The sequence below is a fragment of the Dendrobium catenatum genome, unplaced genomic scaffold, assembly GCF_001605985.2.
Source record: "Dendrobium catenatum unplaced genomic scaffold, ASM160598v2 fragScaff_scaffold_1076, whole genome shotgun sequence".
Classification (NCBI taxonomy): domain Eukaryota; kingdom Viridiplantae; phylum Streptophyta; class Magnoliopsida; order Asparagales; family Orchidaceae; genus Dendrobium; species Dendrobium catenatum.
In genome coordinates, this window is record NW_021319538.1 from 340043 (window position 1) to 358377 (window position 18335).

Genomic DNA, 18335 nt, shown 5'->3' on the forward strand with positions numbered 1-18335 from the left:
TATATATATATATATATAAAGGTGTTAATTGCTAGGATGTTCATGATGATATAGTAAGAAATTAAAACTATAGTTTTTTTTTTTTTTTAATGAAGATCTAGTACATGTGCATATAAAAGAATGTTGTAATGGACATTAAAGTTTTTACTTGCAAACTATGACTTACGGAAAATTAACTCATTAATATTTTTCACTTCATATTGGCGCACGGAAAATTAACTCATTAATATTTTTCACTCATCTCTAAAATGTCATACAGTCAAAATATCCATTTAAAATAATCATGATACAAAATCATCATATAATTATAAAAAATACATGATTGGAAAAATAATATACTAACACAAAGACATACCCAAATACCTGAAATTTGCAACTATTATCTGCTCAACATGCTTATTTCTCTTTCTCTGACCTAAAATTAACACATGTAGAGAAGAGCAAGTATGAGCAAATCATAACTTTGTAAGCTACATAGAATCTACACAAATTTTTAATGATGAATAAATTAGTAAATAAACATATTACTCTATCATCAAATAAATAGTAAAATATATTATCTGTAAAGAAATTTTCAACTTAATGTAGCGCCACTAATTATAGTGTCTCTCACATAAGATGTTTAACTATTTTTCAGTTCAATGTCAACATAATAATTCAATCAAATAGTTGAAATAATGCATATTCACTTATAGTAAAAATAAACACATTATATAAATCTCTAGTGACACATTAAATAAGTCTTCTCCTAGGCTTTTATACCCTCCAACATTTTACAGATACAGAATCAAGCCTTATGACTCCCTATGTACGGCACATCAGTATGAGGCCATTTTGACTCCCAATCCATATCACAACAACATTAGACCCTTATGACTCCAAGCACATGCCACCATTCATTCATTCAATATAAGGCCCATGTACACCAACTTAAATGCACATAAGCATCAATAATCAACCACCAACATTTCCTTCTTTCACATAGTTTTAATCACACAAACACAAAAACATCAACACTTTTAATATGCATAAATATGATCTGACACGTCTCATAAATATACATAATAATATATTTAGGGCAGTGCTATCAATTTCAGGGTAAATTTATACACACTTCAATAGTTATCAATCGTAAAACTATTCACATATAAAATTCACAGTAGTATTTTTTATTGTATCATAATTATAAAGAGTAAGACAAGACATCTCTACCTTTAATATGGTGTTTCCATCCTTCCACCCCAACCATCGTTTGGTTGGTCAATAATCTTTATTTACACCCCAACTTTCAAACAATTAGTAAAAGTCTTTATCATACCATCATTATACTATGCAATTACTTTAGAAAATCATAACTTCAAGTTTACCAAGTGAAATTCAATAATATTACAGTCAAAATGCTCATGAATATCATATATATCATATACAAAAAAGTTATACGGTAAAAACTTAATAATCAAAAGAAAAAAATATATTTTTTCAATTTTTTTAAGATTAAAGTCATAGAAATGAAAACCATAAAAAATTTGAGTAAGAATATAGTGACTTACTTCAAATAGAAAAAAATTCATAACAAGAGCGTTAGATGAAACAGCCCTAGATAACTTCCTCTCTCTCTCTCTCTCCCTTATCTTCCCCTCATCTTTCCTTTCCTTCATACCCAAGCAAACTAGAGTGAGGGAGGGAGTGAGGTGATGGAAGATATTTAGATTAAATATATATAAAAACTTATTTCAGTGTCTAGCGTCGTAGCACTCATGACCCAATGCCGATGTGCTGGATGTTGGCTTCAAAGTTATTGTAGAACAAAGAGTAACTAGTCGTATCAATATTTTAGGGTGTTATTACTCCTCCATGGCCAGCACCGTTGTGCTTTCCTGATCAAAATTTTTATATATTTTAAATAAGTTCATTTTTAAATATTTGAGTTATTATAGCTGAGGATCTGTGTGCGAGGATGATGAAGGCCGAAAGAATGGGGGAAAGTGAGAGGATGGATTTGTATAGCATTTTTATTATCACAACCAAAAATACAAGAATGAGAGGGATGGGGAGAGCTCAATCTTATTGAGCTTAAGCTAAACTTGGTAAAATAAGATCTCTCTATCTCTCTTTGTTTGATCGAAGTAACATCATCTCTTGTTGTTGGGATTGAGGTTTTGAATGGTGTATATCCTCTTCTCCTTTTTCTTTTCTTCATATTCGTTTTTGTTTTGTACCACCTCCTCATATTTATAGGGTTCAAAGAGTTAAAGTAGAGTGCGTACGGGGTACAATAGCCATGTTGTCAGTCTTTGATGTAACTCAGGTAGCTATGTTGAGTGGTGTGGCGATCTTATGGGAGTAAATGTGGGTGAGATATTCCCATGGGCGTTTAGAGATCGCGTAGGTGTGAGGTGGGAAGCGGATTTGAGATTGCCTTGTTAGAGAGAGAGGGGGCGAGTGATGATTTGATGTTGATCTCTAAGCTCAGTGATGACATGGCCATGAGAGATTTCTTGTGGATGAGATGCGTATTTTTAGCTTGATTTTTTATAGGTCTCACATAAGAGATTTGTCTTTGACTAAGTTAAACAAGGATTTATCCAACTAAAATAGGAAACTTCTAAGGTCGCCTCCATTGGGGAGGGCAACTCTTGGAGAAAGTGAGCGGAGGATGTCCATTTGTGCTCTGGTGAGAAGCTCCTTCTAAGCTCCCGAGTGAACCCTTCAAACAAATTGTCCTGAAAGAGGAGGGAACCCTCCGTTTGCGTAGGTGTGGGTGCAAGTGCCTATAGCATGATAGTGATGGTGCACGATTGTAGAGCAAGGAGCCTATACGGGGGTGATTGGGCATACTAGCGAGGTCAGACGAAACTTGGGTCAAATTCGAGTTAGTGGGACCCGACCCATTTTTTCAAATGGGTCAAAATTTGTAACTCAAAACTGACCCATTTGTTAAAATGGTATACCCGAACCTTGATTTTTCATATCGGATTATGGTCGGGTTATCGGGTTGGGTTAGTAATTGACACCTCTAGAGGGAATCCTTCTTTGGTGCGATCTGAATGTGACATGTTAGATACATGCAAGAAGGTACTTGCACAAGCAGTCATGAGTGTACAAGTTAATTATTAATTAATTGTTTATTTAATAAACTAAATAATAATTTATATTTAAAACAATTAAATAAACATTTTAATTATAATTAACATCTTTCTCCTCTTTCGGCTCCTACCAAACGCTGCTCGAAAATGAAGCGAGGAAGTTGCTACGTGAGCTTGCTCGTAAAGGCAGCGACGAGTATTCTTTCTATTCATCTAAATCCCTTCAATCATCCATACAATATTAACCATCTACAATTTTCTTTCTATTATTTCTATTAGTAAATCCCGGATTTTGGTTGAATTGGAGGTAAAACAAGATTTATTAAACCTATAGAAATTATTTTGGCCTTTCGACCTTTGGCAGGATATACAATAAATCCTGTTTAAATCCAGTTAACAAACATACCTCTATCTTGAATGAAGAAATTAAAAGCTTTATTAAAGTCATGTGGTTAAGATGTGTGTCTTTAGCTTTGATATGTAATAAAAAAAATTATCTTGATCTACACAAATCTCGAGACAAAAATCAAGTTGGGAACTTCAAAAATTAAACTGGAGACCATTTGATCTCCGATTTTAGCAAACTTATAGCCGAACTGAACATCTGAGAAATTCAAACCCAAAGACACCAAATTTGACTCAATTCGAGCCAAAATGGGTCCAAATCGAAGACTCGAAGCATATTTGGAAGGGTAAGTAAAACCATAATTTGGATTATCAAATGGTTTCCAAACGTGACATGCTTATAGTCGAATCTAGCGTCTCGATTAGATGAATCCAACAAGCTCAAGATCGTCAAATTCTTACATCACTAAGGCATTCAAATGTCCAATAAACGGTCCGCAATCAAGGGATTCAACATCATCCGTCCATTCAAACCACTACCAAATTACTCTTGATACCCCTCCTATTTACTAGTCATGCTGCTATAAAAAAACTATAAATAGACTCATCATTTCTCATATATAGGGATCCCGAAAGGGGGAAAGGAATGAGGCTCAAGCAAAGAACCAAGGAAGAGAAGAAAGAAGAGAAATTTGAGTTCTCTTGCCACCATACTCCTCGACCACAGACAGACTTCCACCTGGAAGCCGACTGATGCCGAACTTCCGCCTTTCGATGGACTTTTGCTAGTCGCCAGACTTTCGTCGGACTTCTTCCAGACACCGAACATCCACTGGTCGCCTGATTTATGCCCGTCGTCGGACTTCTATCTGTCATTGGATTTCTACCTGACACCAGACTTTTTCCCATCGCTAGATTTCTACATGATGCCAGTCTTCTACTTATCGACTGACTTCTGCCAGTCATCAGACTTCTACCAGATGCTGAACTTCTACTCGACGCAGGACTTTCGCCCGTCGTCGGACTTTTGCCCGTCGTCAAACTTTCCTTAGACTTCTACCTGACACCGACTTTTCACCCGGTCACCAACTAATGCTGGACTTCCACCCAACAAAGGTCTTTTCGACCTCTGTTGCCCGCTGACCACCGTTATTTTGACCTCCTTCTCAGACTATTGTCCTTTAGACCTCTGTCGTCAGATAATAGTCTTTTTTACCTTTGGTCTTGTCGACTAAATAAACATGTCAATTTGGATTCTTCCAATTTCCACCATGTAATGTACTTAGTATGATGTATATTTGCTACATCAAATCAAGACCTTCCCTCCAAGAAAGAACCTCATTTGTAATTGATTTCAAGCAATAGTGGATTCATTCAACTTGAGTCTGGACTCGTGGTTTTTACCTTTTTTCAGGGGTTTTCACGTAAAAATCTTGGTGTCTCTTATAAATGTTGCACTCTCTCTCTCATCTGATTGTGTGTTGGATCTTCGTACAAAGCTAAAACGTTTAAATATATACTTCACCACAGCCATGAATATTATAGGATTCAATAAGCTTGACTTTCGATAGGTCTCGCATAAGAGATTTAAATTTGACCGATGAACAAGGATTCGTTCAACTAATATAGGAACTTTTGAGGTTGCTCACATAAGAGAGGGCGACTACTTGGAAGAAGTGAGCAGAGGAGGTCCGCTATGCTCCAGTGATAAGCTCATTCCGATCTCCCGAGTGAGTCCTTTTAAGTACTATAAAATTATTTTTATTTACTAAGTATACTATTAATCCCCAAAATTTCCAAAAGAAAGTATACTATTAAGTATTTAATTAATTATTTAAGTATTCTATTACTTATAATTAATTATTAATTCACATACATCTCGTAAATTACAATATTAATTATTTATTTACTTCTATTTAATTATTTAATTATTATTTTACATAACTAATTATTTGATTATTAATTGTAATGATAATTTTTAAGTAATTGTTTAAGTATTCTTAAATATAAATTTAATTTTTAATTATATCATTAATTATCTAGTTAATTTTAATATTTTATATTATAGTAGTTAAGATAAATTAAATTAATTTCTAATTTAAATGATAGGATTTGCTTTAAAATTTCTCAATTTCTTCGTTGCTTTCCTTCTCCCCGCGGCCAATCTTTTCGTTGCTGCTTCGCTTCGCGTGAAGTAGCGTTTCGTTGCTGTTACTTCTCCTCGCGGCCATTTCTTCGTCGCTTCTTCGCCTCGTTCGACGCCGTCGGATTGGAAGTCTCGCTGCGAAGGTAACATCTTTCTCCACAATAAGGCCGCCGGCAATCCCTTAAATCGGCCGAACGACGGGATTTAGTAAATCCCGGATTTCGTAAATTCGATAAACCCGGCTTAAATCCTGCTTAAATCCCGCTACCAAACAGCCCCTTAGGTTGGAGTCCATAGTTGCTTATGAAGAAATTAATAGCGTTAGGATGGATTTCTTAGTTGAAGCAAAGTTTTAGCAGTCAAGATGTTTTAAGCCAAAGTCGATCTTGTGTTACGGATATCCTTACGTCTATGTTTTTATATCTTGATTGAAAACTCAGTCTTGCCATGTGCGTAAAATCTTGCGACATTCTTTATTTTTTCCCCTGATTTGTTGAGCATGTTATAGTTCGTGTTTGATTACTTTGGTTTATGAACCCTCTATAAATTTCTACCAGATGTTCTAATCATATGCCTATAGATATGTATTTCTTGTAATGGGTTTTGGCATTTCTTTTTTCCATTCATATATTCTAATGCTACCATAATCCACCATATCAAAGCGTGGTTAACCATTGGGTTTTCTACTTCACAATCATTCTTTGGGCATCTACATGGATGGAGAGATATACATAAATTGAAGAGATGTTAAGATTTATTGGTATCAACTCATGCTCAATACTTTTAGAGGGCAGTTAACCATAAATTGAAGATATGTTACTATTTATTGATATCAACTAATGCTAAATACTTATAATTCTCTCCATTAAAATTGGAAACTCATTAATGTTAACCACTGGGTTTTCTACTTTCTAATCATTCTTTGGGCATCTGCATGGATGGCGAGATGTACATTAATTGAAGAGATTTTAAGATTTATTGATATCAACTCATGCTCAATACTTTCAGAGGGCAGTTAACCATAAATTGAAGAGATGTTACGCTTTATTGATATCAACTCATGCTAAATACTTCTAACTCTCTCCATTAAAATTGAAAACTCATTAACTTTAACCACAGGGTTTTCTACTTTCCAATCATTCTTTGGGCATCTATATGGATGGAAAGATATACATTAATTGAAGTGATGTTAAGATTTATTGATATCAACTCATGCTGAATACTTTCAGAGGGCAATTAACCCTAAATTTAAGAGAAGTTATGATTTATTGATATCAACTCATGCTCAATACTTCTAGCTCTCTCCATTATAATTGAAAAATCATTAATGTTAAAAGAAGCTAAAGAACATCTTAATTGATTTCACAGATCACTTAGAAATCTATAGTACTTTTATTAATCTCTATCTCATATTGCTTATTTGTCTTTGATTTTGAATCAAGTTAAAGAATTTCTCTTGCATTATTAGTCTAGCTATTGGTGGAACAAACTAGTCCTTAATCACTTTTGTAAAGTCTTCCCATTCATTCATTGTAACATGCATCATTTCAAACTTTTCACACTGTTGTGCTTACCACCACTTTGAGCTTCCCCTTTTAACACCAAGTTATCGATATCACTGCCTTATTATTAGGACGAAATATACCATTGATTTTTTTTTTCTATTTTCATCAACCAATCCAAAACCATTGTTGGATAATATGCTCCTTTATTGCTAGCAGTTTCAATTGAAATTTCCTTCAAGTGTTGGCCCACCTCATTGCCAAACTCATTGCCAAACTCAAATCTTGGTCCACTATTTGAGATGTCTTTTTAACCAAAGTCATTCTATCAACTTCCTTAGAAATCAAGTTCATGATATAATGTAATTCTTTAGGTGAAGTCTCCTCAATTGCTCTATTTTCAACTCTTCCTCTTTTCTGTGGCTTATCTTAAACATGTAAATCAATTTCTGTTGTTTGCTTGAAAGTTTGACTAATTATCCTTCCTAGTATCTCTTCAGACATTATTATCTGTGAATACACAAATTATTAATCCTTTACAAAATATTTATATGAGGATCATGTTATGTACGGGTTGCCTTTGAACTTAGCTAGATCGACTAACCTCAGGTTAGATTAACCTATGACTCTGTAGTGATAATATCTAACTTCAATCGCATTTTTAACTTTATTTCTAAATTCAGTCATGCTTCCATATAACTTCAAACCAAAGCTCTGATACAAGTTTGTCATGCCGCACACCTTTCAATAAAGTATGAAGCATAATAGAGCCTGACAACTCAAGAAGTCACATTTCCCTCTAATACCCATCTTATCTTTTATCAAACAAAATCTTGTGGGTAGAAAAACCTATCTTCCTGGATTGCCCTAAATTGCAATTCATGATCATCGACTAAATCCAATACAGCCATCAATATGGAAGTATGAATGGTAAAACTTTATCTAGAGCAAACAACTGAGCCTCTAATCAAGATCACATATATTCAAACACGTGATAGTTATCTTAAATATATGTCATAAACATGCTTCTCCTTTGATACATCAATACTATACAAAAAAATCACTTGATGGAAAGACAAAATCCGATCACCTCACTTAGGGCCCAACTTTGTCTTTTCCTTTAGTGGAAATAATAACTAAAGTAATATCTAGTGAGCTATAAAGCTTAATGGGATAGACAAGTGTAATACAGAGTTTAGAAAATAAGAGAGAAAATAATATGCCATGCTGGTCATTTGAGCTTACATGGGCATCAAAATCCATAGCATGACTAGAAACACCTACTCTAGGCATGTTCTGATAATTGATTGAGCAAAGGACGCAATCATGAGAAGTAAACATGAAAGTATGCAATAAATGAAACTATAATGGAATCCAATATCGATCATTCAATATCCTATGCCAGTGAAATACTAGTGTCAACATTTTTGTTTTATTTTTATGTTATGTTCTCATTCATACTTTTTATTAGTCGTAGAAGTGCTATACTATTATGTAACGATTTCTTAGATTTTAGCACATATATAAGGCGGTGGCCTATATCAGAATCATTTATACATCATAAGGTCATCACTAGTCTGCTAGCATCATACAGTGCAAAATAGCATGTGACATAAAACATGGTGTAGTGTGACACATTGTCGAAGCTATTTGCTTGGTGCGGTGCAGGGCATGAAAATGACACTTTGATGCAAGCAAAAAGTAAGCAAAAAAATTAGGAGGCCCCTAATTTTTTTGTTAGAGAAACAATACCTTACTAGGATAAAGAAAATTACACAAAATAGACAAAATAAGAAATAACACAGCTTTTTATAAAAAAAAACTCCTACAAATCTTGACACTTATAAAACTTGACACAAACACAAATTAAAAACACCTAAAGTTGCATTCCATTCGTTGCTTTGAGAAAGATACATGTGGAAGGGAACTTGCGGAGAGACGAAAGAGATTAGAAGACTAGTCGAAGTAGGGGAGTAACTCGCAAGTTATCCCAAGCTAGAGAAGAAGAAGAACTGGACAAAGCTCTCAAGCTTTTCCAAAAAACCCTCAGGTTTTATCTCCAAAAATCATAATTTTCATCATCCTCAACCATCCAAAAACATCTTCTATATATAGGCAAAAGAGGGAAACCAAACAGCCATAACACCTCCAAATAAGCCAATTAGATTTAGGGAAAAGAAAGGTCAACAACCACTTCAACAATTCCCAAACGGCACAGCAAAACAGAGAAGCGAGTTCACGGGAACCAAGCAGAGAACCGCGGAACCGAGCAGCCCAGCACGGAACCAAGTAGCCAGCCGCAGAAACCAAGCAGCAGCCATGGGAACCAAAGGGATAAAGCCACAGGACAATCAACCAACACAGGAAAACGAGAAGACAAAGGGGAGGAGAAGTGGGGGAAATCAAAGAGACACACGAAGAAACCAAAGCGACAAAGGAAAAAGGGGAATGAAGCTAATAATTCTTCAATAAATGAACCAAAAAACAGCTCATAATGAGCTAGATTTTAGCTCAAAATATTAATGAGCTAGCAAGCCCAAGAGAAGTCAAAACCAAAATTTAGGATTTGATTTGACCTCCCTTGCCTACATCCTCCCCTACTTGAAAAAATTATCTCCCGATGAGTTGTCTTTTGATTTGATCCGAGGAGACGGTGGGAGTGCATCTAACTCTTGAATCTTAGCCTCGGATTTCTTCAGGATTTCTTCTTTTTCTTTCTCGAATTTCTCATCACATAAGAACATGTGATATTGAATTTTGTGCAACTCATTTTGTAGCGGATCAGTTGAACTTTCTTCCGTTGGAACCCATCTATCCATTGGAATTTGGACTTCACGATCTTCTGGATGATTTTCTTCCACCACCGGATTATTTGGCTGATTTTGATTTTCCATTTTTCTAAAAAACTCAACAAAACAAGATTCACACAACTGCTATGACTTACCCATATTTTACTCGATAGACCGGGATAAGAACTTGTTTTGATACCAATTTGATGCAAGCAAAAAGTAAGCAAAAAAATTAGGAGGCCCCTAATTTTTTTGCTAGAAAAACAATACCTTACTAGGATAAAGAAAATTACACAAAATAGACAAAATAATAAATAACACAACTTTTTATAATAAAAGACTCCTACAACTCTTGACACTTATAAACTTGACACAAAGACAAATTAAGAACACCTAAAGTTGCATTCCATTCGTTGCTTTGAGAAGAAAGATACATGTGGAAGGGAACTTGCGGAGAGACGAAAGAGATTAGAAAACTAGTTGAAGTAGGGGAGTAACTCGCAAGTTATCCCAAGCTAAAGAAGAAGAAGAACTGGACAAAGCTCTCAAGCTTTTCCAAAAAACCCTCTGGTTTTATCTCCAAAAATCATAATTTTCATCATCCTCAACCATCCAAAAACATCTTCTATATATAGGCAAAAGAGGGAAACCAAACAGCCATAACACATCCAAATAAGCCAATTAGATTTAGGGAAAAGAAAGGTCAACAGCCACTTCATCAATTCCCAAACGGCACATCAAAACAGAGAAGGGAGTTCACGAGAACCAAGTAGAAAACCCACGGAACCAAGCAGAGAACCGCAGAACCGAGCAGCCCAGTACGGAACCAAGCAGCCAGCCGCAGAAATCAAGCAGCAGCCAAAGAAATGAAACTATAGTCGAATCCAATATTCGATCATTCAATATCCTATGCTAGTGAAATACTAGTGTCAAATTTTTTGTTTTATTTTTATGTTATGTTCTCATTCATACTTTTATTAGTCGTAGAAGTGTTATACTATTATGTAACGATTTCTTAGATTTTGGCACATATATAAGGCAGTGGCCTATATTAGAATAATCCATACATCATAAGGCAATCACTAGTCTGCTAGCATCTTGCAGTGCAAAATAGCATGTGACATAGAACATGGTGTAGTGACACATTGTTGAAGCTATTTGCTTGGTGTGGTGCAGGGCATGAAAATGACACTTGCTATTTGTGCCATGCACGGGCAATATTGCATGGCAAAATATTCTTGTAGCACTCACTATTTTAATTTTTATAATTTAGGGTCCAAAATAAATACTTTTATTATTTATTATATATTTATTAGTTTTATTTATTCCAATTAAAGTTTATTAGAGTATTAGGGTATCAAACAATCCTAAAGTCTGAAACTCTCGTATCTTCGTCTCCTGCAACATCTGTCTCTCTAATTCTTTTGACTTTGACTTGAGAACGGCCACATTGAATGTCGCATGTAAAGCGTCTCCTCTTTCAAATAATCTTTTGATCATTTGTCTTTTTCCTCGGATGTTGCGTGACAAGTATCAAATCATGTTTGTTTATCTTGTCTTACTCAAAACTCTAGTTGAAGTTGAATGCTCAAACCATCCTCGATGAAGGAAAAGGGCTCGACAAAGGTTCAAATGCACTTGCCGAAGCTAAATGGTCAAACCATCTTTGACGAATAAGTGCTTGATAAAAGTAGATTATTAGATATTTCGTAATCCTTGAGCTTTTTATTTTTACTCATTTGGTTTTCCTTCATGATTTCTTTTTAAATTTCATGTTCATTGATCTATACTACATTATACAAAGTTTTGCAAAATTTGATGATATTTTATTGTTTTATTTTGTAGCCTTTTTGATTTTGAGTCCTTTTTTGTTGAATATTTTTTTTCTATTTAATTTCTTTTTTTTATCCAAAAATTTCTTGTGTACACATTTTATTATTAGTTACCTGGATTATTATTATATATCCAAAAGAAAGTTGCATTTATCTGTATTTTATTCATAATTTTTTAATATTTTGTGCTATGTCTAAAAGAATGCACGTTGCGTCATATGTTATGGCTCCACGAGGACCTTTGTGCTTGGTGAGCTATTGGTGATTGACAAGTATGATGGAGATATATCTTGAACCTTTGATAAGGATTATATTTGATCCAACATAGAAGTTTTCAAATAACTCTTCAATAATGCTTGGATTACTCCAACGTATAATTTTCGAAAGTTTGGCAACCCCTTTTGGTTCCTTTAGAGGCTAAGCCTATTAACACTTTAGAGGCTAAGCATTAGCATCACAAATCATTTAAATATATATAGGATTATTATGAACATGTTATTTAAAATTACATCAACGTATCATAGAATGAACAAAATGTCTCAACTTGCAAGTACTTTAGGTCAAATAAACTAGATATATTCCAAGGTATATGCATGCCAATATGTGAAAGTGCATCTAGATACTTGACTATGCATGATAGATCATGTGACTTGTATCATATTAAGATAACATGTAATGACTTTATGCAAGGAAGCATGAACAATAAGGGTCAAATATTGACAAGCTTAATATGTACTCTAGCATTATATACAAGTCCAATAGTATATTGTACGGAGTTAACAAGCAATGGACTTAAGAATATATCGCTCCCTTTCATGGTTGAGTATCCCTCAAACTTAAGAAAAAATTCTATAAGATGGTGATGATACCTGGAATGCTTTATGGCGCAGAATGTTGGCCATTAAAAGAGAAGCATAATATTAAGTATTTCAAAGATAAGGATGCTCAGTTGGATGAGTGGTTTTACTCTTAGAGACGGGATACGAAATGCGCATATACGTGAAAAGGTTGGAGTAGTTCCAGTGGAAGATAAGATTAGAGAGAGTTACCTTAGATGATTTGGTCACATAAAACAACGGCCTCTCGATGAACTAGTTAGGAAAGTAGATGTATTAGGTTTGGCTTATGTTAAGAAAGGTAGATGTAGACCTGAAAAGGCTTGGTTATAAAATATTATAAATTATCTTTCTTTATTAGATTTAAATGAAAATTTAATCCTAGTAGGGCACAAAGGAGAAAAGGATTCATTTAGCCGACCTCACGTAGTGGGATCAAGGCTTGATGTTGTTGTTGTTAATGGTTGAGTATCTCACAACAATTGGTTGTTTGACTCCAGCACAGGTTTATGCGCATCAATCACCATAGAACCTCAATCTCTTATAGACAATTTAAGAAATCACCAATTTTCTCATATTACAAAAAAAAAAAAAAAACTTTCAGCTATCAACTCAAAATTTTAATAAAAAATAACTTTTAAAAACACCCCTTTTCATCAAATTGATTACTCATGAAGCTCTAAGTCTCACCAACCTCAATCCAACGTTGTTTATATATATATATATCATCCTTTAAAACCATCATTGCCACCCAAATCCAAATTTGCGGTTGCATGCTTGTTTTAGTATGGGAGGGGAAAGCACTATGCATTAGTTAAGAGAACAATAACATCAAACCAAATTTTAGTTCAATTAATTTAATTATTTGATTAAACCAATACTTCAAAATAGTTCCCTGACTATTAGTAGGTTTCGCATTGCCCCAATTTAGTCCCTCAACTATTGAAAATTATTTCAATTTGATCCGATGGCCGAAAATAATAGTTAAAGTTAACACTAAAGTTAAATGTCAGAGTAATTTAGGTTGTGCTAGTATATGTGAGATTACATTGGTTATGATGCTCCATTTTATTATTTAATAAGTTATAATAAATACAAAATTAGAGTTAAAGTTAACCTATACTAAATATTAAGGGTGAATAATTTATAAATAATACTGTATGCTAAGCAAAATCAAAATGGAAGATCATAAATAAATACTTCAATATTTATTATAGGACGGATATATGTTAAATTTAATATTAAAAATCCTACATTAAAGCATGAGATGCTTGATAGAAGGAAATCAAATTCATTTTCTTACAGCTTGGTGGATTCATATATTTTTATTTATACATTTATGAAGGTCATGCATTGCTTTACATGGCGATGTGTATAAATTTAAATTATGGGCAATCATCATTTTCATTGTCTGTTTTGGGATTTTGGATAATGTAATTGGTTGGATATTTTGTCTGTTCGTACTTAGTTTGGATGGGGCATACCTACAGGGGAACATTATTCTCCACTATTGATGTTAATATCTCTTCCCCTTATTATTTATCATTGTTGAGAAAAAACTAATGACTAATGGATATGATTTCTCAGAGCACTAAATGATTTGATAACTCCTGTTCAGTTGCAAAAGAACTGTTGCATAATTTTTAATAGATATTCTGTCTTGGTTTGTTGGTGCTGCGAAATATTTTCATGGGCTAGACATCTTTATTGTTTACTCCATTTATGAGAAAATTTCAAGTAATCCTAACATTTTTTGGATTTTTTTTTGAAACTTGTACCACAGTGGTCTGTAAGATTTCCTTGAAATTTTATGAAATTTTCTCATGGATGGTATAAACATTTCGATGAGCTGTCCATGGAGATGTTTCATCGCACTTGCGAACAAAGCCGGAATGTCTATAAAATTTATGCACAAATCTCTTCACAATTGTCTAAGAAATTAGATCCGTGAGTCATTGCTTTTGTTCTGAACGATAATAAATATTAAGATGAATAGAGCATTATTTGAACCAATGCCAACATTAGATAACAATGTTTTGCTATATATTTCCTTGTAGAAATGTACTCTCTAGATTAAGTACAAGTCAGCATAATGCCCAACCAGTTATAAATGACCTAAAACTCAAAACGTACAATGAAAATGATTTTTGATAATTTTTTAAATTTCATACACATTGCTAGGTAGAGTGCAACACAGAACCTCCATAAATATATAAATGGAATGTTATAACTCTTTCCAACTGCGAAAAATAGACTTGATTGCCTTTTGTCTTGCATCCTATGCTTTATTGTAACAGTTTTTAATGTTAAATTTAGCCTCCATCAATCCTATAATTTTCTTGGGTTTAAGATTTAGATGTGATTGATATGTGGCTGTAATGTGTTGACATATAAATTTAGATCTGTAATTATGGTCATTCAAATTTAAAATAAGTGAGTGCGATTGTGAAGTTTGCCTATACTAGATATTCTTGAAGCATTACCAAATTGTTGACTTTTCGGAGCATGCAAATGCCACCGACATAGATTTCAAGTGTCAACTTGCATGATACACTAAATAGTTAATCTTCACTTATTTGATATATTCTTTTGATATTTGACATTCTTGATGATGAACCGATTTATTAATGTGCATTGAAGGTTATCTTTAGTTGCAAATATCATGCCAACTTCAAAAGTGGCAAGAATAACTTTTTCATTTAGAGGATCACACGCTTAATCTACACCCCATTCTTGAGCTCATCTGTTTGTATGTGTGAAAATATTATTTGCCAACTTTGCATCAATTGTTTTAATATTGTTAAAAGTACGATGAGAAATTATCTTAAGACTATCATTATAATATTATTCCTTACATCTACGTATTTCTTTTATAAGCTTCTTTTTTGCTACTGGAATATATGCTTGAATCACTGTCTAATATTTCGTATCTACTGGTAGTGTCATCACTAGTATATATGTGAAGAGACATTTCAAGCTTGGATGATTGTATCTTAATCCGTAGTATTGCATAAATAAGTGTGTTTTATCTGCTAATAATATTGTGAGATCTCGTATTTCTTTACATGAAGTAGTGATATATTAGATGATTCAAAATAATCCAATCAGAACTCAAAAAATGATGCACTCAAATAAACAGGCCAATAACTTCATTCACCATCACAACAAGCATATCCATTATTAGTAATATCTAATAAAAAAGATGTACCTAGATGATTAATCAAACTATTAATAAGTTAACATTAAAACATTATTTTACATGATATCTTATATCTATTACTTAACTAGAAATTAATATGTTAGTTATTAGATAAAAAAAAGTTAGTTATTAGATGCAATCTCAGCAAAAACCAATGAACGACACAATGATTTGAGAAAGAGAAACACACCAAAACTTTAATTGAAGAAAGAAAATAACAAGATAGAGTTGGATCTTCAATTGGAGAGGAAGATCCGGCTTTTCCAATTCTCTTGACGCTGCTAGAGCCCACACAAGAAACCAGGAAAATAACTAACTGTAGAAAAAACCACATGAAAACCTAACCCTAATCCCCAAAACATACTTAAGCATACAATCTTTAGGTAAATCCCAAAAAAGTCCATTCTATTTGAATTTTCTCTCCTAAAACCCCCTTAATTTTCTTTTAATTAAGCTAGTGGACCCCACATAGATGAGGCGGCAAGCATGGGGGGCGGAACCTGCTTGTTCTATCTCTGATAATAGAGAACCGGTCCTATTTGGACCGGTCTATCATAAAACTGAATAGCACATTACCTTACAAGAAAAAAAAAGAAAAAGAAAAAAAAGAAAAAAAAAAACTAAAGAGTAAATGGGCAGCTGCTTGTTGTCGGCAATTCAAAGAGATGACGCCGGTGCTCTTTAAATAAGATGTTGGGTGAAATTAAAAATGAAGGGCTAACTTGCCCAATCAATGGGTGAGCTGCCTAAAATATAAATTTAAGTAGCCATTTGTAAAGGAAAAAAAAAAAAAATATAAAGAGAAACTTGTTTATTGCAAGTTATTTTAATTAGAAAAAAGAAGTCTTCGAACGGTAGGCTAGTTGTTCATATATATATATCTGCAATGCTCCTGTTGCTGAAAGATGGAACTGCCTGGCTCCTTTTAAAAATTGCTGTCCTAATATGATGCAAATCGGACTATTTAATGCTTATCTATGCTTGAAAACCTTACTATATATATGAAACAATGCTAGAAATATCATGTTCTGCAAACTAAAGACAACAAACATGCCGACGGACAAAATTCCCAAAACTTCTTGAGTTAGGAAAGTGATGAAAAAAAAGAGTAAGTAGGGTATTTTTCCTAGGGTTAGGGTTAGGTCTTGTTTGTTGAATTTGAGAGTATTCTTAGGGTGTTTTGGCTAGAGATTGGGAGAGCTGGATCCTCCTCTCCAATTGAAGATCCATTGAATCTTGTGTGTTTTCTTCCATCTACTATCAATATAATCGTTTCTCGCTTGTGTTTCCCCTTCGTTCTTATTTTTGATTTCGCACCTAGCAGAAATTCAAATTCATCTAAGTTTATTGTGATTTCTACAAGTATTACCTATCATGTTCCTGGTCATTTGTATCACTTTGTTTTTGTTATTCCTCATATTCATAATTTAGAATCACTATGAATTTCGGCAATCTTGTCAATATGGAAAAAAAATGAAGAAATTATAAGTTATCTCGCTTTTTTATGATTAAATATCAGTCTAGATTACATGATTGTGGTGGTCTAAGCAAAGTCAGAAAAAGGGTGACAGTGAAAAAGGAAAAATGTCCTTATCTTCTATTTCCAAAGTATGTTTTTTTTTTTTCTGTGCTTCTAAAACATGGCACACTGAGCATTCTATTTGCAATGGGCATGATGGTTGTATGACATTATAGATTCTAGTGGTTCATGTTCTTAACCTCTATTATGAAAAAAACTTCTCTCTTGTGAAAGCTGAATTATACTTGCTTAGTTAACACCATTCTTTTTTAATGGAAAATATGTCATTTTCTCATTCTTGTTTTGCTATTATCTGCAGGATGGCTTTGTTAAATGCAACTTCCTCTAGGCCTATTTTGATGAGAACAGTTGGTATGCCAGTGATGTATCCATGATTTGACCTAGATGTTCTTTCATTTGTTGGTTATATTTCATGTATTTGAGAAATTGAATTCTTAATCTCTTGCTTTTCGAGCTATTCATAGAATTGTACTTTAAATGTATGACATTAAGGTTTAGCAAGATTAATTTATTCGTTCATTGGACAGAACTACCCACGGTTGACTAGGAATACATTTTCACCTCTGTGTCTTGTTCTTTGCACTATGAAGAATTTGATAACAGCGACTTAGATGCCATTCAATCAGAAGAAGCAACATTTAGAATTCAAATGGTGTGAATGTTGCTAGTTCTTGCATTGACAAATGCTGAAAATGAGTAAAAAAGAGCAGTCCCCAGTTGTTGATGAAACTAATATACTTACAACTTTGAAAGTTAGGTAGATTACTTAGCATGAATTTGCAAATATTCAGCTATAGAAAGTTGAATGTACAGGCGGAGCCAAAAATTTTTTTTAGCGGGGCCTAAATTTATCTTGACTAATTTTCCTCAACTTTTTTCATTCAGGTTTGGGACTGACATAGGCAATTTTTTTTTAAATTTATTATTTAAATAGAGAAAATATTAAATGTATTATAATAAAATACATACAATTTATAACGTTTGCTATTCATATTTTGAAAGAGTTGAATGATTACTTCATTATCAATACAATCTAATATTTCTTTCTCAATATAAACAA

At 33.5% G+C, this 18335-nt stretch overlaps 1 protein-coding gene across 1 annotated transcript in view; it reads left to right on the forward strand.

Annotated features, from left to right (window-relative positions):
• The first annotated feature begins 5544 nt into the window (after positions 1–5544).
• Positions 5545–18335, forward strand: part of LOC110094549 (protein YELLOW LEAF 1, choloroplastic-like) — a 33847-nt gene continuing 21056 nt past the window's right edge. Inside the window, exons 1-2 of the mRNA XM_020819809.2 lie at positions 5545–5720; positions 17574–17626. Of these exons, the coding sequence (XP_020675468.1) occupies positions 17575–17626 (52 nt within the window). The 5' untranslated portion in view covers positions 5545–5720; position 17574. The remainder of the gene's footprint in view (positions 5721–17573; positions 17627–18335) is intronic.